The 22472-nt window shown below is 38.0% G+C and overlaps 3 protein-coding genes across 3 annotated transcripts in view; 1 reads left to right on the plus strand and 2 right to left on the minus strand.

The window, feature by feature from the left end:
• Nucleotides 1-83: 83 nt before the first annotated feature.
• On the minus strand, nt 84-10080 carry LOC113513787 (caspase Dronc). Its single transcript, XM_052896513.1, has 8 exons — nt 9504-10080; nt 8570-8759; nt 7508-7582; nt 5922-6113; nt 5001-5179; nt 4266-4492; nt 3070-3281; nt 84-2648 (listed from the first exon to the last, which is right to left on the minus strand). The coding sequence occupies exons 1-8, from the start codon at nt 9633-9635 to the stop codon at nt 2422-2424; spliced, it is 1434 nt and encodes a 477-aa protein (XP_052752473.1). The 5' UTR covers nt 9636-10080; the 3' UTR covers nt 84-2421.
• A 2886-nt stretch (nt 10081-12966) lies between these two features.
• On the plus strand, nt 12967-15262 carry LOC113515734 (selenoprotein M-like). The gene is made up of 2 exons (XM_026900012.3): nt 12967-13198; nt 13302-15262. The coding sequence occupies exons 1-2, from the start codon at nt 13112-13114 to the stop codon at nt 13542-13544; spliced, it is 330 nt and encodes a 109-aa protein (XP_026755813.2). The 5' UTR covers nt 12967-13111; the 3' UTR covers nt 13545-15262.
• Nucleotides 15263-16863: 1601 nt separating this feature from the next.
• Nucleotides 16864-22472, minus strand: part of LOC113514742 (eIF-2-alpha kinase activator GCN1) — a 45106-nt gene continuing 39497 nt past the window's right edge. The window contains 7 exon segments of the mRNA XM_052897255.1: nt 16864-17053; nt 17635-17889; nt 17978-18655; nt 19203-19433; nt 19951-20323; nt 20414-20679; nt 21345-21533. Of these exon segments, the coding sequence (XP_052753215.1) occupies nt 16931-17053; nt 17635-17889; nt 17978-18655; nt 19203-19433; nt 19951-20323; nt 20414-20679; nt 21345-21533 (2115 nt within the window). The 3' untranslated portion in view covers nt 16864-16930.

The following is a 22472-nucleotide window of genomic DNA, read 5'->3' on the forward strand; positions in this document are numbered from 1 at the left end:
AGAGATGCAACATCTCCACTCATGTCTTCTCCAATTCTGATATTAGTAATTCTTATAATTTATAAATAATAAAAGAAACAAAATATTAGTACAATTTTATTAATCGTTTTATGTAAATGTATAAAAATAATTTCAATTATTAAAGTTTACATAAAAATTGAGCAATCTCATTCCATTTTGTCCATTTAAAATAACAACTTGTGACATATTAAAATATCAGGAGGCACCTGCATTTATGTACATTTATAATACACGCCCTGCGTAGCTATGAATACAGAGTTACTGTAATTGTAATCGAGCGGCGCGGCGCAGCTGTCAACTGAGAGGTCCTCCTCGAAAATGTCGAATCAACAAGTTATTTGGTTTAATTTAGCGCCAAGGAATGTTACTCTAGTCGAGACCGCTAGAGGGAGCCCCTCCGTTGACCGCTATGCCACTATTCTATCTATCAATCTGTATCACATACGTGTAGGTAAATAAAGAACTGTAAAACGCTCACAAAGTTTTAACAATGTTTATAAATCATGCGGCAGTCAAGTACATGTTACTAAAACAGTTAATTCAAAGTATATACAATACGCAAATAATAAATTATTTTAATATACATAAATTATGGTAATTCGTCACTAAATAATACTGTTTCCATCTTTGTCACAAATATACATAATTATCGCTTCTCCGCTCCGTCCAAAATATATTATAGTACATACATACATACAAATTCAAAGCGGCGTGTGCGTAGACATCCCCAGGGAGAGCAGGCCCGCTGGGCACAACACTGCACGAGTACGTATGCATTATTTTATTAATATTTACATTTGTAAAGTACAAATAATAAGAAAGATTCATATTAATGTCTAGCAAATTTTTCTCTGTGACTGCACTCTCCATGTTCTTTAAATGTACTGAAATGCATATGAAAACTATAATAGTAAGACTTACAAAATACATCGACATTTGTTATTTTATACAGTAACGTTACGTCTTATAATTATGCAACACTATTTAATGGCGGGGTCTTTTTTAAAAATATGTTAAAATAATAATATCAATTGCTTAACGGGATTTTATTAAACTTTTGGTCGTTTGTTTAGAATTCGATAAATTCCCGTTAATTGAAAAAAAAATGAACATAAGTTTAAAAATAAAATTAGATATTAAAATAGCAGCTTAAATGCAGGGAGATCATAATGATTTATCTACTAAGATACGGAATATCACACACTGCGTGTAACAATATAATGAGACCAGTCTAGAACAACTAGCACTCGGGTCCTCCCAGACCGCATCTTCGGTTTGAGACGGACGGATATTTACACTGTAGATATTGCTTTACATATTTTATATATTGTCATTGTTAAGGTTTGTAATGAACGTTACAAACTGAGATGATTGTATTACATTTTTTAAAATTAAATTTTTATTGAGACAATGTTGATTTAAAAAATTGTTAATTTTACATATAGCAATAAATTCAATTTAAGTAGACTGAATGCATACATACATTTGTTATATGCATTAAATTAATAGATTGTCAATTTATATCTAAGATAAGTACAAATCATTATTTAAAAGAGATGACAAATTGTATTTGTAATGTTAGAGCTCATTTTAGGGAATAAGAAGTTACAATCAATTGCGTCATACTCTCAAATGTCATTCTAACTCTAACGTTTTGATATAATTATAACGTACTCAAATATTAGAGATATAATAATAAGCGAATGACATTTCAGAACTATTGCGATGCAAACGACGCGCTCGCACCACTAAATATCACTTAAATATAGCTATAGGTATGTTGAGGTCGTCTCAACGACATGCAGTGTGGCAATACATTTGCCGGGGGGGAAAGGGATTTTAAGTAATGAAGTTTGACAGCCCCATTGCTAGCAATATGCCCTATCAGGTCCACCTCCACGTGGTTCCCCCTGAAAACCATCGTGAACAATTCTTGTTGAATTCGTCACGATGGGCTAACTGACCTACTTCATCCTCACCTATCATCCTTCGTCCCGTCGGTGTATACCGATAGCGCGGGTGGGGTTACCATTCCATTATCGTCCATTAAAAAAAAAAATACATCTGCCAAAGTTACACAAAATACGACATGCATACAACCATATGTAACACAAGGCATCCTATACATTCTATCCACTTACAACAGCAATGTATATAATATTGTAAAACGTAAAGTGCTATTGTTATTGAATAGTATATAATAATAAAAAAAAAACGTTTATTACATACTTTCACCGACATAATGAAGACAGTATGGTAATACAATTATTAATAATCTAAAATATTATTATAAGGATAAAAATGACTTTCAAGATTGGTAATTCATCAGTTATTTGCTATCGGAGGCAAGACGCCGCGTCCAAACGCCCCAGGTCGCACATAACACAAGGTACTTCACTATTACCGGCTGTCCATATGCCTGCTGAGTCCAGGGTAAAGGTACAGGTGCCGGTTGAAACCCCACTTGTCCACGGAGGAAGTCTGCACCTTGTGATTTTCGGCCATGCTGATGTCCACCAAGGTGAACAGCTCCTCGACGTGGTGTTCGGCTGCTTTCTCAGCGAATACCTCGCACAGGGTTTGAATATACCACGAGCCCTTGTTGGGATTCCGCCGGGATACGTAGCCTGCAGCAAAATATTAATACAAGTTAATAATAACAAAAAGGGGCAAACAATTATTGCAATCGTGTGTGCTACAATATTAAATTATGATAGCTATTTTCATTAAAACCCGCAAATACATATTTTGCGGCGGAAGTGTGGTTTTTTTGATGGGTGAAAATGGTATGGTAGCCCCGCCTGCGCTACCGGGATACGCTGGCGGAGCACCAGTGGAGGGTGATAGATGAGAATGAAAACGGGCCAGTTAGCCCATCATGATGAATTCATCAGGAATTAACCATGATAGTTTCCAGGGGCAACCGCGAGAAAGTCGACCTGGTTGGGTATATTGCTAGCAATGGGATTCTCAGTCTCCATTACTAACAATCCCGTTGTCCCCCCCCCCCCGGCGGTGTGGTGGTATGTGTGTGCAGCAGGTCCGTACCGGGCACGGTGGAGTGCGCGATGAGTATGTCCGAGTAGACGCGCGTGTGCTGCGGCGGCGTGGCGCCGCGGGCGGCGCGGCCGGGCGCGGCGCAGGCGGCGCCGCCGTAGCCCGCCGCGTCGCCCGCGTCGCCCGCGTCGCCCGCATCGCCCGCCGCGTCCGGCTCCGGAGGCAGCATGTGCGTCGGCCGCAGGGGCTCCTCCTTCGAACCTCTGCAACGGGGAAAACGAATTCATATTGACGGGATCAGGTACGTACCTACTAATTTAAATTTGTAATAAATATATGGTAACATTTTAATCTAATAATATTTACCTAGTAACGGTTAGGATAGGTATTCTTTTATTATTATTGTTTTTAAACAATATACAATTGCATTTCAATTTTTATAATAACCTGAGTCTCGTATCCCTCGATTTGTGACTAAGCGAGCCCGCGTAAACCTAATTATTTCATCACGTATGTAACAAGGGCCCTACGCACACAAGCTTTGGTTGCTCATAGTAGTGTTCTTATCGCAACGTATTACCTAGTTAAAATTAATCTTTCGCATTGTTTACACATATTTTAAATACACATTCGGAACTTAACGCGATGGAAAAGCCTTTACAGGTAAATAGTACCTACACACCTGCTTCTTTATTGCATATGTTTCGTTTAAAAATACGACGTTTAAGAACAGTTCTCTCGAGTATCTTTCTTTCTGGGTGTTCTATGCCGTCGCGCCGGCTACGTACGTACACCTACGTAGCCTGAATATCATTGATAAAGCAAATTAGACCAATTTCTGGTAAATTTTATGGATCATTTTGAAAAACAATAAGTATTTTTTTTTATACAATTTAGAATGGCAAACAAGCTGACAGCCTACCTGATGGAAAGTGTAACCGTCGCCTATAGACATGAGCAGTACCATGGACATAACAGAGTATACTGTTTCGCCCATGATACCGCCCATGCGTTGCCATTCCTGAGAACTCAGGTGTTATTTCTCTGTACCCAGTAAATTCACGCCATATCCTACCCTTCAAACCGAAACACAGCCATGCAAACACAACTGCTTTACGGTAGAAACACGAATGGGACAGAGGTCCCCAAGCAACAAAGTCTCCCTCTGGTATAAGCGATAATAACCTTTGATATAAGCGAACACTGTAAAAGGAACAGTCACATGGCGAGGTGTGGCGATACGTTACCTGCACGTTTGAAATATGAAGACCTTGGGCACGCCGAGCAGGTCGGGCAGCGCTTCGTTGTTGAAGTAGTCGACGAATCGCTGGAATGATATGAGGCCGCCGTCGCTGACGCGGAAGTCCAGGTCGGCCGAGTCGGGCCGCGCGTAGCCGTGCGACGACACCACCACGAAAACGCAGTCCGCGCCCGCCAGGCTGCACGCCATGCCCTCCAGCCGCTCCAGCGTCTCCTGCCACCGTCCATACGAAAAATCGTATAAGTAAAGGCTTCGGAACATAATTTACAGTGAATTATCATTGTAAGCATGTGTATACATTTGTATATGTAAGAATATCAACATACTACTTATAAAATTGTCTTTTTTTTATACAACTTAGGATGGTAAACAAGCTGACGGCCCACCTGATGGAAAGTGGTAACCGTCGCCTATAGACATGAGCGGTACCATGGACATAACAGAGTATACTGTTTCGCCCATGATACCCTCATACGTTGCTATTCCTGAGGACTCAAGTGTTATTCCTCTGTACTCAGTAAATTCACGCCATATCCCACCCTTCAAACCGAAACACAGCCATGCAAACACAACTGCTTCTCGGTAGAAACACGAATGGGTGAGAGATACCCAAGCAATCGACTTTTGTACAAAGTCTCCCTCTGTCTAGATATAAGCTGTTGATTGCAGATGTAATATTAAAATAATTAAATAAAATAAATATTGAAAGAAAATTATATACCTTATATGTGAGGTTGGGGTATGCAAGCACCTTGAAGTCCAACTCCTTGAATAGGTACTTGAGGTTGTGGCAGTCGATCTCGGCGCCGAGCCGCTTGTCCTCCATGTTCCAGCTGAACTCGTTGTAAGTGAATATCAGCATGACGCGCAGACCCCCCCTCATCGGATACACTTTGATGCCTGGACAACATTCATTATATATATAATAACACGACATATGCACTAGCTATATAGCAAATTATAGGCCATGTCTATAGGTTTTTTTTTATACAACTTAGAATAGCAAACCAGCTGACGGCCCACCTGATGGAAAGTGGTAACCATCGCCTATAGACATGAGCAGTACTATGGACATAACAGAGTATACTGTTTCACCCATGATACCCCCCATGCGTTGCCATTCCTGAGCACTCAGGTGTTATTCCTCTGTACCCAGTAAATTCACGCCATATCCAAACCTTCAAACCGAAACACAGCCATGCAAACACAGTTGCTTCACGGTTGAAACACGAATGGGACAGAGGTACCCAAGCAATCGACTTTTGTACAAAGTCTCTCTCTGGTAAAGTTTTTAGTATCTAGAATTTGTTTTAATTGTTAGTTTTTGTAATGTCTATGTATGCTGCTAAATAATTTTTCTTTCTCTCTTTCTTTCAAATGAACTTGTAAAAATCAATCAATGTATATGTATGTACCTACATGCATGCATTAAATTATTTGAAATTGTTTTCATCCCAAGCGAAAGAAATTTGTCTGAACCTAAGCATTTGGCGTTCCATTGTTTCTGCCTACCCTAATGGGAGACAGGCGTGACAGATATGTATGTATGTATGTATGTTTTCATTCCATTAAAATTCTGACTGGGTCGATTTTCATACCTTCCAATATGAATATTACGTTAACTTTGGCCTCTCACTCTCACCTTTGCCATTGTCTTCAATAAACTTTGTAGCTTTCTTAACTTGAAATGGTGGATCTGCAAAGACAGGCGCGGGCGACGGCGTCACAGACGCACTCGGCTGGGCTTGGGCCACCGCTTGTGCTTGGGCCACTGCTTGCGCTTGGGCCACCGCTTGCGCTTGGGCTATCGCTTGTGCTTGGGCTATTGCTTGTTCTGGAACAGAACAAGAATCAAAATAACATCTGAAGGAAAAAAAAGTAATAAAAATACGAATTAAATTTCTAAAGTATTTTCGTATAGTTTTGACAGTTCTGGAAGTGATATATGACCAATCCCTTCACCCCATACTTTCGAAAAATGATATTTTCATCATCTCAATTATCATCCGTCCACTGCTGAACATAGGCCTCATAGGCCCATAGACTGCCATAAAGAACGGATTTATTGAAATTACATAAAAAATAATAAGAGAAAAATAGATTTCAGAAATTTCAAACATAGTTCATAAATTCAAATTGGTTGTTTTGATAGTTATGTTTTCTATGTGTACTGGTATACACACCAGTAACATGATGATTCAATGATTCCTTCTATTGTCGTTTTCCTAATTCACAATTCATTGTATTATTTATTATACTTAGATAGGCAGATACTCTTTATTGTTTCCTCCAAAAGATTCCAGTAGTAAACTTATTATAGATAGATACATACAATTACAAGAAATGTTCACAATGAGAAAACAATGGGCGGCCTTATCGCTAAAAGCCATCCCTTGCAGGTAACCTTTGAATGGAGAACAGTAGTTATAAACAGTTTGATCGGAGGCAAGATGAAAATTTTGTTATCTTAAATACACATAGAGATAAAATTTAACCCTTTCAAACCCAAGATTTTTTTTCTTTCAGATTAAATATATTTTCGTGTTTTGGAGGCAAGCCATCTTGCCGGCACGCACGAGACTACTGCACCACCTAACCGCTAAAATGATTTCTTATTGGCTGGTTTAGAATCTCACTATCATGTTATTTCAGTTTTGTGCGTAAAAATGAATTGCGCGCGGTTTTAGAATTTTTTAAATTTACAACTCACGCCCGTATCGTTCAAGTCTGAAAGGGATATGCAATAATATAAACATATATTCCTACCTTTTATTAAATTTATATGCATATATCTACTTAAATGCATAATATAAATCCACCTACATCACTACATAGTATAAAACAAAGTCGCTGTCGCTGTCCGTCCGTCCCTATGTATGCTTAAATCTTTAAAACTACGCAATGGATTTTGAAGCGTTTTTTTTTTTAATAGATAGAGCGATTCAAGAGGAAGGTTTATATCTATAATACATGAATAATATAGTGGAGGAACACTGATAAATTTAAAGGTTTCTAATGTGATGTGATGTAATGTGCACCCGTGTGAAGCCGGGGCGGGTTGCTAGTTTTACAATAAATTGTAAATATTTGCATGCCTACATTACTTGAGATCATTAAACAGGTGCCAAAATAGTACTACATTGCATAATTTTAACACTTGTTAATGACAGTAAACTCATTTCATTTGATTTCAGTGAGCAGTGAAATATAATTTCATTCCATACTTACTTCTTCTGTTATTTTCTTTTTGTTTTCTCTCCGCTCGCAGACTGATAAATGAGCTTTCATCGTTTGATTCTGCCTCTGAAAGAAAAAATACTTTTTGTTTTTATTTGATACTAGCTTTTTTTAGCCCGCTACTGTGACGTGTGAATTTTAGAAGTAGGAAAACCAATCAAATTGATGGATCTGATGATGATAATCTTCTTATTATTATTTATAGATAAAACATACACCAGATTCCAAGTTAGAGCTTAACAGAACATAACTGTGATAACCGCATCCAATTTGATACAGTAGTTTTTATGTGATACCAGAACAAACATACAGGCAGACGGACAAGATTTCTGCAAATTTTGGCACCTATTGCTCTTATTAAAACCCCCTCATAGTAATTTTTCTCAAATATTTCCCATGTACAGATATCATCTAGTTATAATTTTATTACATTGAAAGATAATTCAGTGATTTAATAAAATATAATAATTACATACAATAGTTATGTTCAAAATTAATTTAAATCTACTAAACATAGTAGTTTTTGCATAAAAGACTAACAAATATTCATCATTACACACAAACTTTCACACTTATAATAGATGGAGAATGAAAACAGTTTGTGGCTGTCCATTAGCTTAATGTCTTATTAAGTTTAATAAACTTGTTTTTACCTGTTTCACACCAACACTGATTTAAAAATATCAAAACAATTTATGAGAAGTGTATAAAGTATTTCCTACACCTAGGGTTGTTATAAAAAAATAGAAAATTGATAAACTTTTTTTTTATTTATCTATTTTAAATATATACCATTAAATAGCTTAACGTTACATTTTATTTTATAACAAAAAGAAAAATTTAATATACTCTAGTACAAATAAAAATTAACTTTGTAAAAAAAAGACTATCAACACAAAGAATTTATTTATAATAATCCTAGGTGTACGAATACTTTTTACACTCACTGTATATTTCTAAATTTGTTAAAACTAAATTCAAATTTTCATCTTGTACTATGAAACAATAATGAAATGAAAGATGTACTGCAGCAGTTAGTTTCATTAAAGTTACCGTTACTCTTTCTTGTATTGGAGTTCCTTGAATACTGATGGAATTCACCATCAGGGTCCAGATCAGCAACCAACGCCCAGTGACCATTCTCCCAGAGTGTATCTATGAGGTGACGAAATGCATTTGGACCTCGCCTCATCAGATGGAGGTAGAATTTGCGCTTCAAACTTCTCTCATCAATATTAATATTCTGTAAAAAGCATATTTTTAATAATTTTATGGTATTTAATTTATATATAAATAAAAATTATTGGTCAACATTTCAATACACCTGTGCCTACTTGACTTATTCTTTTCTTTTTTTGTTTTTAATTGTCAAGTTGAGACATATCAAGACAAGTCAAGACATGAAAGAAAATATCTAAAATATTGCAAAGTGAAAAAATTGGGATAAAAAATCACCAAAAGAATGAGATAGAAAACTGTAGGGAGATGTTTATATCCATTTAAAGTCACAGTGGTGTAAATAAAACATATTTATCACTTGCAGAAAATTCATTGTACAAATTTCTCCCTACAATTATTTGTAAAATCTGCCTGACAACATTAATACACTAAATATTTTACTAATTTCTAAAATAAGAAAAACTTGGTAAATACTTTTCTAATACAATTCATACAAATATAAGAACTTTACAATATTAAACCAGATCCACAATATTTTTTTTTAAATTCTGTTATAATTATTAATACCATCAAAAGTACTATTAATTTACAAAACTTTGTTTGATAGATCAAACTGTCAACTGTGTTTAAAAAATTGTTTACTCCATGCAATTATAGAAAATGTAAAAAAAGTAGTCTAACTAATTATTAATATTATTGTTCACACGAGGTATTTTGAAAGAGACGATTCAAAACAAAAGCCATAAAAGTTACTATAAAGTTATTATTTTTCAACAATATACTTAGAATATAGCTAAGGTAGATTTACCCGGTATTGTTCTATCATCTGTTCTGAAAATACTCCCTTCTCGTACAGCGATGCGATCATTACGTCAAGGTCGGTTTGATTTAATAAAGAAACAAAGTTTGTTTGTATTGCATCTTTGTGCTTAGGATCCATGTCGGTACTTTAATACAAGACACAAATTATATTTTTGCAGTCAATTTAATTGAATTTATACAACTTAAAATACACTTTGTCTAAATTTTGTGTTTTATATTATATTGACTAGTAAATGAACAGATCTCTAAATAAAATTAAAAAAACAATAACGAAAATTTCATAACATTCTAAATTATAAAAATCGCACAACACAAAAAAATAAAACGCATTCTATTAAGCACCAAACAAAGAACCAAAGAGTACATAAGCAAGCTAAGCTCAGATTAGTGACACCATATCTAATAGCGATGCGCGACTGTACTAATCCGACTACTAATTATTCGACTGAGTAAATCATTTGGAATATTCGATTCATTTTCAAATAATTTGACTAATAATTTTATTCATTCGACTACTACTGTGTCTTCAACAACTTCTAATGTCGTCCGACTACTAAATACTACTAACATTATTCATCAGTAATCGTTGATGTAAGAGTCGAGACGAACATAACCGAGTCTTCCCGATTGTTAGAATGTCTTAATTTTTAATGGTAAGTGTTACCAATTTAAATTTAGTATAAATTATCAAGCTTCAATAAAAGTAAATACAATTTTTATAGCAAATTGCGAAAGTGTTACAACACGTATTACAAAATTGTTATTTTAGTATTTGGTTTTGTATTTCGTCAACTTTTTTACTAAAATAGTAATTTAATAGTAATAGATAAAGACTAGAATGAACTTAGTAATAAACAGATTCAGAGAAAGGACTTTGCTGTAATTAATTACTAATAAGTAAAATAATTTAGATACGAAAATTAATATAAAACTAATTTAGTAGTCGAATTATAAAATTATTACTTATTGATAAAAATTTTACATGAGGTCTACATATTGAAAGAGTTTGCGGTAAGCTTCGAGCGATTCTAGCTAAATTTTATCTTATAAAAAATCGATATTCCTTTAGAATTAGACTATTATTGTACAACGTTCTATCCATCTAAGGGCGTAGTTTCAAAATTTACCTTAGTACTTTTTATAGATTACAACTCAAAATATTAAAATTAATTATCCCGCCTAAAATCAAATCACATTTCACAAGTGATTCCAAATTGTTTGAGTACTGTCGAACCCTACATATTCATAATAAAGTAAAATATTGCCTCCTAAAAGGTAAATTCTTTAAACAGGATATTCAAACAAAAATAAATCATGCTATATATACAAGCTCCGCCCGCGCCGAGCAAAATAAACTAGTCACTATTTGAGCAAAAAACTACTATGGCGATTGAACGAGCGCCTACGTCATACCACGATTAGCAAATTCTTTACTTACCGACTTGCGAAACAATATCACTGTTAAAACATATAGTTTAAAGTAAAAGCGTATTTAATGTCCAACTAGTGATGGGACTCGAGTGATTTTTTTTCACTCGAGGCACTCGGTACTGATAAGTTACTCACTCGCATGCCACTCGAGTGAAGATAAAACTCGAGTGATTTTTATTGACTCGAGTCACTCGAAATATAAAACTCGAGTGACCAAAATTTTAAAACGAATAAAACAGTATTAATTTTACATAGAAAATGTGTATTCATTTTCTCAAAAAAAAAAATCCAAACAAAATGTAAAAAATAGATTTTTCCTTCAAACTAAACCTGTCATACATAATCAAGAAGCCTCTTAAATTAACTATCAGTCAAATTAAAATATTATAATCTACTACTAATAAGTTCTAATCCAATTTAATTTATTCTAACAAGGAACTTTCATGAGATCCAAATATGAACAATTTTATTATGTTCTTACACAATTTATGTAATAATATACGTGTTTTAAAATTAACTTAAATGAAACTTAAATAAACTCAACAAAAAAAAAAACAGAAATAATGTATTTTTAATGAGATAGCAAATTTAACTGAAATTGGTGTAATAACTACTTTAAAAAAATGAATTGATCAATTTTTTCCCTACCAAACGGCTTCGATAATATCGACTTTAGCACACTTGCTAAAATAATAGAAGAATGTTTCTCCGTAACCTCTCTAGTAGTAATAATTTGCGAAAAAAGTTTTGAATTATAAGTATTGTAATAGTTAGGTATGCTTTATTATTGTCAGAAGTCCATAAATCTGTTGTAGCAGCCGTATATTCAACTAAATGTAGAATATCTACAATTATAGTGCGTGCGGCATGATAAGCATCAGGAAGAATTTTCTCTCTTAAAAGTTTCCTGCTACCGCGGGTAAACTTGTCACAATTAGAATTTCTCACTCGGCTCGGTATAAACCACTCGAGTGGTACGAGTCAACTCGAGTCACTCGTAATTCGAGTCACTCGAAACTCGAGTCGTCATAAATTTAACTCGAGTGCAATTAATATAAAAACTACTCGAGTCACTCGAGTGAAAAGCAACTCGAATCCCATCACTATGTCCAACCTTGCTAAAATAGCATAATATTAATGTAAATATTGTAATTTGAGAACGAAATGTAAAGTATCATAAAAAAGCCCAAGAGGTTCAAGTGATACTAAAATTCCATAGTTTTTTTAATGTTTTGCATGCTAATTAAATAATTAAAAATAAATTAAAGGCAAAATGTTGACAGGAAAAAACAAATGGTCCAATGACTACTTCGTTGGCCGAACAAAAGTCACATGTAAGGGAAGAAGCCATTTTTATTTTCATTCTATGCAAATGCTCTTTACTTGTATAAAATCTTCTATCTCTGAATTTTCCTTGCATAAACCAGGGAGGTTTAATATCTTGTTGAATTTCTCTGAACCTTTTTATTTAATATTAATTGAGTTGTCCCACTGTTGTAACCATCTAGATTTTATAATATGTTTGATTTCTGCAACGAAATCTGAGGCTGGTATCGACACTTTTTTTCTATTAGGTACTTCAATTTTACTATTAGTTATAAATCTAGCAAGTTCGTCTGCTTTATCATTGTCAGTAATACCAATATGTAAAGGTATCCAAACAAAAGAATTAATAATCCGTGCGCTTTACTTTAAATCATAAAGCTTACGTCGAAGTTTCTGTATAACAAAAAATGTTCTGCTAAGATGTGTATTTGAAAGGCCCAGCAAAGCACTCATATTGTCGGTTAATATCAGTCATTTATCATTAGTACCAGCTTCCCTAATATAATCCAAAGCCGATATAATCGGCTTCAGCGGCAAAAATACTACATTTAGCTGATAATTTTGCTATAAAAGACATTTTTTCCGAAGCATCAATTCTTCATCTGTGTTATGATGTCAATAAGAAATTGACAACATCTTATGTCGAATGTCAAACGAATTCGCAGAAAATATAAGACAACGGCTGTATAGAATTAGTTCTTTTGCCTTCCCTATTCATAGGGAAAACTAAAACTGAACCAAAAAAAAATCACACAACCTAATCATAACTTTCATTTTTATATGAATTTTCCAATAAAAAATATATTATACATTAATTTTGTTAACTAACCCAACAAAATGAAAGTTAATATCCTTTTCTGTTTAATATTTGTAACCGGTGCCATAGCGTATGAAAATTCTGATATAGTATCAGCAAGAATTGAGGTACACTATCGTGACTAGATAATTCCAAATTATTAGTGTTACTATCCACTGCTGTATGAAGTAATAAATTACTAAATTCAATATAAAATATTTGTTGTTCTAGAGTTGCAGGGGATGTTCCTTAAACCGTTTGCCTGAAGTTAAAAAGTTCGTCCTGGAGGACGCACCAGGCTATGAGCGGCTGGAAGTCAAATTTATAACGGGCGCTCCGCCAGAGTTAGTACTGCTCGGGGACAGTGATGCAGAACTCGAGCGCCTTCCACTTTCCAAACTTAATCAGCAGGAGTGTAATGAACTTCTTCAGAACAGAGGTTTCACTAAGAAAGCTGAAAAATCTGAATTTTAAGGAGAATAATGTTGTTAGTTTCATTCCATTATATTAAAAGTATTTCAAAAAGAGGAATGTAATAAATAAATTTTATATTTGCTATCAATATTTCATCATAGTCGTAGAATACTGACGGATCTATATATGTAATATTTGTCAGATCCGTCTGTATTCTACAACTATGACGATTTGTCGATTAAACTTTAAATTAACCATATTTTACAAGACTACTACTATATAGTGAGATTTAAGGGACCTGGTATTTTAATGTGTTATAAAGATTTTTCATTAAACAGAGTGAAAAAAAAAAACAATATTAATTAATTTTAATTTTGACTAAATTAAGTAAATAAAAATTACATAACAAAGTTACTTATCTTTCTCTTTTTTTACTATGCCAGTATTTGAATTGTATCTTTCATTGTATTTATTCAAATCTTGCTATATAGTGGGATCATCTTCATTAAATAAAAAGAATTTTTCTTTAAAGAATGAAATATTTATGTCTCTGTGACAGTATTGTTTGAAGGTCAGTGAAACTAATGTTTGTTGAGGTCTAAATAACAATGTATTGTTTCACTATTGATATTGGTTGCAACACTCAAGTGTTTGAATACAAGGGTAACAATACAAACCAAACAAACCTTAGCAATTTCTACATTTTAAGAAGTTTTTCATTAAATAAAAGTTCACTATATAGAATTCACATTGTATTTTGTGAATAAAGTGATGCACAAGAAAGCATTTAGTATAAGCACTGAGTTTTTATTGAACATGCTGTTAAAATATGTTACATTTATTTTTAATAATAAAATTACATTAAATAGTTTGTGAATCACATATTTATGGATTAATTTTCCTTTATAATTGTTAAGAATGGCATGTTGCAGCAAATATAATTTATAATATGCACATGTGACTGCTTGTGTGTTATAATATGTACATAATGACAATTTCTAATATTTGTAGACTTGTTAATAGATGCATATATTGCAAACTTTTAGGCCAAGAATTGGATGAGCATAATTAATTTTGTTGTATCATATCTAATTTTTTTTTTTAATAAATTTAAAACCAAAGTAATATTACAAGAATAGTAGTATAGATAGATAGATATTCTTTATTGTTTCCTCCAAAAGATTACAATATTATTATTTCTTGTAATTATTTATATAAATATAAATAATTACAAGAAATAATCACAATGAGAAAACAATGGGCGACCTTATCGCTGAAAGCGATCTCATCCAGGCAACCTTTGGATGGAGAGGAGTAATTATAAACAATTTGGTGGGGGGCATGATGAAAAATTTTATCAATTCTAAATATGGGAGATGTGATACATATATAAATAGTATAATATATAGGCCAAATATTATTTTGTACCTTTTATTATTATTATTTTTTATTACTTATATATCAGACAATATGTATACATATAAAAAAAAAGTATATTTGAGGCTTAATAAGATTGGTCAAAACCAACTTTTTTTTTTATTTTGTCTGTGTTCTGGCATCATATAAAAAGTATTTGATGGATGAACTTTTTGCAGTTACATTCTTGAAGATTAAACACCATCTAGAAGTGCTTACTTCCATCAATCAACTACAAAATGTGTACATAGTCAAATGTAGAAGATAAACGATAATATTCATGTATTTTTACTAAAACCATAATAGCATAATAGTCAAAGGAATAAAGAACAAAGTAAAAAACATTCTAATTTCACACTGAATTTTTTTTTTTTTTTTAGTATTATAAAGGTACCTTACATTCATTTAGATACCTGCTTATTTACTCAATTGGTGTCAGATACTTTTTTAATGGATGATATAGTAACCCATCCCTTTCGCTAGCGGGACATCAGTGAGGGATAGTAGGTGAGGATGAAAGCAGTCGGGTACATTGCAATAAATTCGTCAAAATTTAACCATGATGGATTCAAACGGGAAGCGTAGATATCTGTATTACTAGCAATCTCTTCCCCTTCATGAAATAATAGTTAACGCTTTGCGTTAATAAATTAACATTTCGACTTGTACTGAATCAGTTTTTTGTTTCGTTTATACCACGAATGTGGCAAATAAGCAATAAATTAATTCCATCTGATAGTAAACAGTTACTGCAACGTATGAACGCCTGCAACACTAGAGGCGTTACGATTTGACGACTCTAATTTAGCGTAATACGGAACATGATAGACTATGTTAGTATGTTTAGGTAGAATTATCTTTAAAACAATAGCTACAACAAAATTAGAAGTTTACTTACGAAGATAGTTTAAGACAGCAAATGACTACATAGGAGACGTTCAAGTATTGCGTAACGTAATTGGGCAGAGGTTCTTGTAAACGTTACAATGCATTACAGAAGCGGGAAGGGGGTTCAAAAAACGCGTTTCGTAAAATTTTTTTTTACAACACGGAGCAAACATGCATGCGGCTCACCTGATGGTAAGTGACTACCGCCGTCCATGATCACCCACAACACCAGCGGCATTGCAGGTGTCCGGCCGGCCTTTTAAAAGGAAATATGCTCTTTTCTTTAAGGTTATGTTGTCGTATCGGTTCGGAAATACTGTTGCTGGAAGTTGATTCTAAAGAGTGGTTGTGCGTGGGAGAAAGTGCCTTGAAAAACGCACGGTGGAGGACCGCCACTCGTCCAGATGGTTTTTATTGAAATAAACTAGGAAATTAAAATCTCCTTAATTAGCAACCCTCTTCGTCTGTTTTACAGGGAATCCCTAAACTATTGCTTTATTCCAGCTACTCTTATACTTTCGCACGCGAACGTAAATGACTGGACGAATTTTTAAAAGCAAAGCTAAGCTGAACAATAATGCGCACCTACTCACGATAGATTGTTTACTTATTGATAACGTATGTAAGATATTTTAAGTATTTTTCTTTGATATATAATATTATCAAAAAGTCGACCTTTCAAATGAATTAAGTAATCCTTCAATTATTAACAGATTTCTAAAATCTTTGTCTTCCGTTTAAAGATATATAAAACAAGATTTGGTTAATTCACATTTTAAAACAGTATATCAATAAGAAAGTCACTTTTAATTTGTCTACATAATCTATTATGCTTATATACTTCATTAATATTTATATTGTTGCTCATTTGCACTTTCAGAGGTCAATAATTGTCACATATTTTAATTGAAGGGTTAATTGTGAAGTACTTAAAATCGGAGTGATACCTTCATACGAATAGTAACATTTTTTAATACCTAAGCTACTAATATAAATCTATTTGCCCAGGGACAGAGCTAATCGTTCAGTAAATGCACACTTTAATAAGAATGAGCCAAAAGTGAAACGACCGGAGGGTGTGTATTACAATAATTTTATTAAATACAGTAATAGTAGTATAGAGGGCGCGGCGAGCCCGGTGCTCAGGTGAGCAGCGTGCAGTCGAGGTCCTCGTCGCGCGCGTCCGAGTGCGCGCGCCGCAGCACGCGCGCCACCACGTCCGCCAGCGCCTCGCGCGCGCCCTCCTCCAGCAGCGACAGGCAGCGCTGCACACCGCAACACGTGGGGGTTTTTTTTTTAATGGGTGGAAATGTAATGGTAACCCCGCCTGCGCTATCAGTATACGCTGGCGGGGCACCAGTGATACTTTATATACTGTTATTTTATTATATTATTACATATTAAGAATTTTTTTATACGACTTAGAATGGCAAAAAAGCTGACGGCCCACCTGATGGAAAGTGGTAACCGTCGCCTATACACATAAGCAGTACCATGGAGCATACCAAAAAAAAAAACTATATATAAACCTTTTTCTTGGGGGGCTTTGCCAGTAGTTGTTACTATTTTGCTTGGTAGGCGTGTTGGCAACCGCAGTTGGGTTTTAGAGATGTTATAAGAGAATTACTGCTGCCCATCCTTCACCATCCCTTAGTCGCCTCTTACGACACCCACGGTAAAAAAAGGGTGGGGGTGAACTATTCTATGTCAGGACCACACGACCAATGTTACATTTATGCTACTTGTTAACTATGTGTGTGGCAACCTTATTTTCAGGTTTAACGGCTTCAATAATTTAGGAGCCACGCACTTGGTGCGGGTGTGGGGGTGGGGGTGTGCGGCTGACCTGGTGGAAGTGGTCGTCGTGCGGCAGGCGCAGCACGGCACGCAGGGCCAGCTCGGAGTTGGCGCGCACGTAGGTGTTCTTCTCCTTGGTGCCGTTGACGAGCGCCGGCAGCAGCGCGCGCAGCAGCTCGCCGCCGCCGCCGCCGCCGCCCTCGCCGGCCTCGCCGGCCTCGCCGTCCAGCTGCACGTCGCGCCCCACCAGCGCGCTCGCGGTCGCCATCAGCTGCTTCACCTCGTTGCTCGGGTGGTTCATGCTCTGTACGTCACACATCGATAATATTAACTTGTGGAAGGTAACAGACGACGACTCCATTCTTCTATATGATACCCGCGAGAATACTGACCCTGACGAACTGCGAGAGTATGTTGGGCGGGATGGGGCGGTCGGTGTGCAGCAGGTGGCGCATGAGGTAGCCCATGCCGCGGATGCCGTTGCAGGCGACGGGCGTGCGCTCGCTGGCCAGGTAGCCGAGCAGCGCGCGCTCGACCCTGTCCTGGAAGGGGTCGCGGTAGACGTGATCCGGCGTCTCCTTGAGCGCGACGAAGAGCGCGCACGAGCGGCCGTGGTGCAGCAGGTGGTCGTGGTCGGAGGCGGGTGAGGGCAGCGGCGCCAGCACGTGGTGCAGCAGCGCGGCGTCGCGGTGCGCGGGCGGCAGGCAGTGCAGCAGCGCGCCCAGGCAGCCGCCCACGGGACCACGCGGCGGGTCGTCGGGGTGCGCCAGCAGCGCCGGCCCGGTCAGCGTGGCGAGGATGCCGAGCGCGAGCTGCTCCGACATCTTGTCGCCGCCGCCGGTGATGATGCTGCGCAGCGCCTGCAGCATGGTCTCGCGGATGGCGGGGTCGTCCGTGTTCTTGATGCCGTTGTGCATCTCGACGAACAGCGGGTCGGCGCGCGTGTGGATCACCACGAGCTGCGACAGCGCCACGCCCGCCTTGATCCGCACCGACCGGCTCGGGTCGTTCAGCGCTTTCAGGAATGTCGTCTGTAGCTGCGGCAGGAACTGCTTCAGCATTACGCCCACCTGGTAAAAAAAAAAGCTATTTAAAGATCGTGCTAATCTTTCTAGGTAGGCGAGTTAAAAGCCGTCAGGTAAATAAACAAAGGACTTATTTTAATTATAAATACCAAATAACATATATCAAGCGCGGGCGACTTGACTAGACTCAAAATCTGTTGTTACTACCCTGTGCAATATATTAAATATAATTTTTGAAGTCTTAAATGAAACAATATAGTTCAGTACACAATTATGTAGTATTGTATTATTTTTTTATTTTATTAATAGGGGAAACATAAAACTAAAAATTATTCCTTGTAACTACTTACTTATAATAGTGTGAACATTGCGTCTGAGCATCTTTCGTTAGATTAGCAAAATTTTTTTTTTGCCTTATCACAATCGACTGGACTAATAGTCGCGAACGACAGGGTGGCGACCCCTGACATATACAGTACTATGGATACTAAATAGTACAAGCCCCGACCCAGTGGCGGCAGCCCCCGAATAAGAAGCTTACAAGAACACCAATAAGTAATTGGTCATAATGATACCAAATAGCAGATATTACCTTAGACAACAACGCAGCCAGCGTCTCCAGCACGGCGGCCTTCACGTTGCAGTTGAACCGGTCGCCGAGGATGCGGATGAGCGGGCCGGTGATGTGCACGACGGACGGCTGAATGGCGGCCGGCGACGTCAGCTTGATCACCTCGCCCAGCATCAGCGCCGCGTTCTCTTTGTCCTCCGGCAGACCGTTCAGGATAGACTCACGGAACAGTGGTAGGATAGGTGCTATGCCCTGTAAATTTAAATTGTTTATAACGTTCTTTATTGTAGTTTGTTGCGACTGTTAATATGAGGAAAACTATGAAGTTATACACTAAATAAGAATAAAGAAAATATACATGAAACGTTGAGGCGACATATTAACACGGTTCAAGCAGTGTTTAATAAAACATTTTATACATCTAGTATTATACAATTCACGTTCCCTCTGCACTGTACACACTGACATACATATGAGTATGATTTCCATTCTTGAGATAATTTAAAATATTTTTATCACAGTTGACTGATCGTAAAGACGTCTATGCGAGAAAATTTTTCTATTTTCAATCTACGTTAAATTTTCGTGACCATTTGTTAAGAAAATTAGAGATTTTTCTAATAATATTGGTACCTGAATATATACACCAATATATATCATATTTTTGCTTTGTCATTTTGAAAAATTTTTTAATCGACATAATCTCTAATCGAACTCGGATAAAGTGAGATGTTCATGCAGATGGATAGAGGGGGCGGAGAGCGCGCACCTTGGGCAGACAGAAGCCGGGCAGCAGGTCTTGGCGCAGGTCGGCGGCGGCGTAGCGCACGGCCTGGCGCACGTCCTGCACGTGCAGGATCTGGCGCTCGGGGTCGAGCGTGCGCGTGAGCGCGGCCAGCGCCTCCCACGCCATCTGCAGCACGTCGCGCTCGTCGGCCGCGAACAGCAGCAGCAGGCCGCGCAGCAGCGCCGGCACGTGCGGCGCCAGCTCGGCGCGCGTGTGCGACACGAACGCGCACAGCAGCGCCGCCGCCGCCCGCGCCCGCGCCTCGTCCGCCGGGCCACCCGCGGCACCCGCGCCACCCGCGCCACCCGCGCCCGCCACGCCGCCGCGCGACGCCTCCAGCAGCGTGTCGATGATGCTGCCGGCGTTACGTAGTCGTTCAATACACACACACTTCATGTAATACATTGCTTAAAGCAGTACAAGGTAAGGCGGTGTGAGGGCTGACCAGCGCACGCCGGCCGGGTCGGCGACGGGCAGCAGCGCGTCGCGGCAGTGGTCGAGCTCGCGCGGCTCGTGCGGCGTGCCGCGCGCGGCCACCAGCGCGGCCAGCAGCGCGGGCAGCACGCGCGGCAGGTGGCGGCCCAGCGCGCCGCCCGCCGCCGCCGCCAGCGCCGACAGCGCGCGCGTGTCCACGCCGCCCGCGCCGCCGCCGCCCACCGTCAGCACCGGCACCAGGTACGGCAGCACCGCGCGCGACTTGATCGCCATTATCTGCGCATCACATACGTATTGATACATACTTGTTAAGAGAAACCAATTGATAATTAACATGCTTCATATTAAAGGTCTCTTTTATCACATCTTCATCAGGGAAACATAAAGACTATATATGACAAAATTATAAAACATAAGACAATAGAAAATCAGTATAAAAATATAAAAAGCATATTATAGGCATATAGCCAGTAATACGCTACACTTAGATACGTAAATGCTTGTATCAGTGAAATTATTATTATTCACAATAATGTTCACGAGTGGCAAATTACAAATAGTGATTTTTATTGAAAATAAAATATATATATATATATATATATTTATAATAGTAACGAGCAAATAGACATTTTAATGCAGTGTGATAACGTGTTTATTCGATCACTTTATATAACTTAGCCGACCATCTTAACCGAGCGTAGATTTATAACTCACAAATAAATCCGGACGCAACGATTATTTGCGATTTTATTTAATGTATGTAACTTATAGCATTTTCAATAAATAAATATCAAGTGTGATATATCCAAGCTTAGCTTGCACGGTCCGCCATGTCACTACGACAGCGGAGCTAACTTCATTCTCCCTTATCGTCATTCGACCGGCGGGTAGGTCGGGGGGGGGTTACCACTGGATGTGGCCATATGTGGAGGGGTACACACTTGCTTGAGGCCGTCGAGCGCGGCGTCGGCGAGGTCGCGGTCGGGGTCGTTGAGCGCCCGCAGCAGGTGCGGCAGGATGTCGTCGAGCGCCTTGTTGCCGATGGTGGCGTGCAGGCTGTCGAACGTGCGCGCCGCCGCCAGCCGCACCTCCGCCAGCGGGTCGCACAGCGCCGTGCGCACCGTCGGCACCTGCCGCCCACAACACACGTCACTTTTTATTTTTTTTTATACAACTTAGAATGGCAAACAAGCATACGGCCCACCGGATAGTAAGTGGTTACCATAACCTATGAACGCCTGCAATACCAGAGGTATTACGCGCGCGTTGCCGACCCTGAAGAAACCTCTTTAATGTTACATAACCTGTAGTCTCTTGGGTTCGTGGGAGCTCAAAACATTTGTGGGAGAAAAATCGCGCTGTACGCGACCAATTATATTTCTTATATTATCATCATCATTTAAGCTATAACTTGCCCACTGTTGGACATAGCCCTAGATTGCTATAACGTACAGTCGCAAGCCACCTGCACCCATTGACGTCCTGCAATGCATTTGATGTCATCACTCCATCTAATGAGGGATCGTCTTACACTATGTTTGTTCATATAAAGAAGCCACACAAGAACCTTTCTTCACCATCGGTTGTCAGTTCTTTGAGGTATGTGATCAATCCATTGTCATATATAACAATATATTCTTATATACTGATTCATCAATTATAACCATATACTATATTCAATTTGAACATTGTCAGGATGATGTCTGTGGGTGATGGGCGGTGTGAAACCATCCGTGTGCTGAACGGCGTCGCGCGAGGTGTATTCATCTCTCCGGGCCGATGCAGACGCCCTGTCTTTCGGCATTCTCACCGCATCCGCGCTTCAGGATCGGTGATCTCCCGCCAGCGTATCGCCCAGCTGCCGACAGATGAGGTATTCACATTCCATTGATCAGACAACATTCAAAAAATATTATATTTTATATACTCTTTATTGCAATTGAACAATACATGTTCAATTTTAACAATGTTTAAATTGTATTATCTAGTGTCAAAATCTTGAATCCAGTGTAGTAGACGAAAATAATATGGTGTGTCTGTGGGTCAGTGGGCGGTGAAAATAATGTAAA

Source organism: Galleria mellonella, unplaced genomic scaffold, assembly GCF_026898425.1.
Source record: "Galleria mellonella isolate WM207_F2 unplaced genomic scaffold, CSIRO_AGI_GalMel_v1 utg103, whole genome shotgun sequence".
Lineage (NCBI taxonomy): Eukaryota > Metazoa > Arthropoda > Insecta > Lepidoptera > Pyralidae > Galleria > Galleria mellonella.

Coding starts and splice junctions, on each gene's coding strand:
- LOC113513787 (XM_052896513.1), bottom strand. CDS start 9,635: ATGGATCCTAAGCACAAAGATGCAATACAAACAAACTTTGTTTCTTTA. Junction 6,114..7,507: donor AAAAGAAAATAACAGAAGAA/GTAAGTATGGAA, acceptor GTTCTGTTCCAG/AACAAGCAATAGCCCAAGCA. Junction 2,649..3,069: donor CGCGCACTCCACCGTGCCCG/GTACGGACCTGC, acceptor ATTTTGCTGCAG/GCTACGTATCCCGGCGGAAT.
- LOC113515734 (XM_026900012.3), top strand. CDS start 13,112: ATGAAAGTTAATATCCTTTTCTGTTTAATATTTGTAACCGGTGCCATA. Junction 13,199..13,301: donor TAGTATCAGCAAGAATTGAG/GTACACTATCGT, acceptor TTGTTGTTCTAG/AGTTGCAGGGGATGTTCCTT.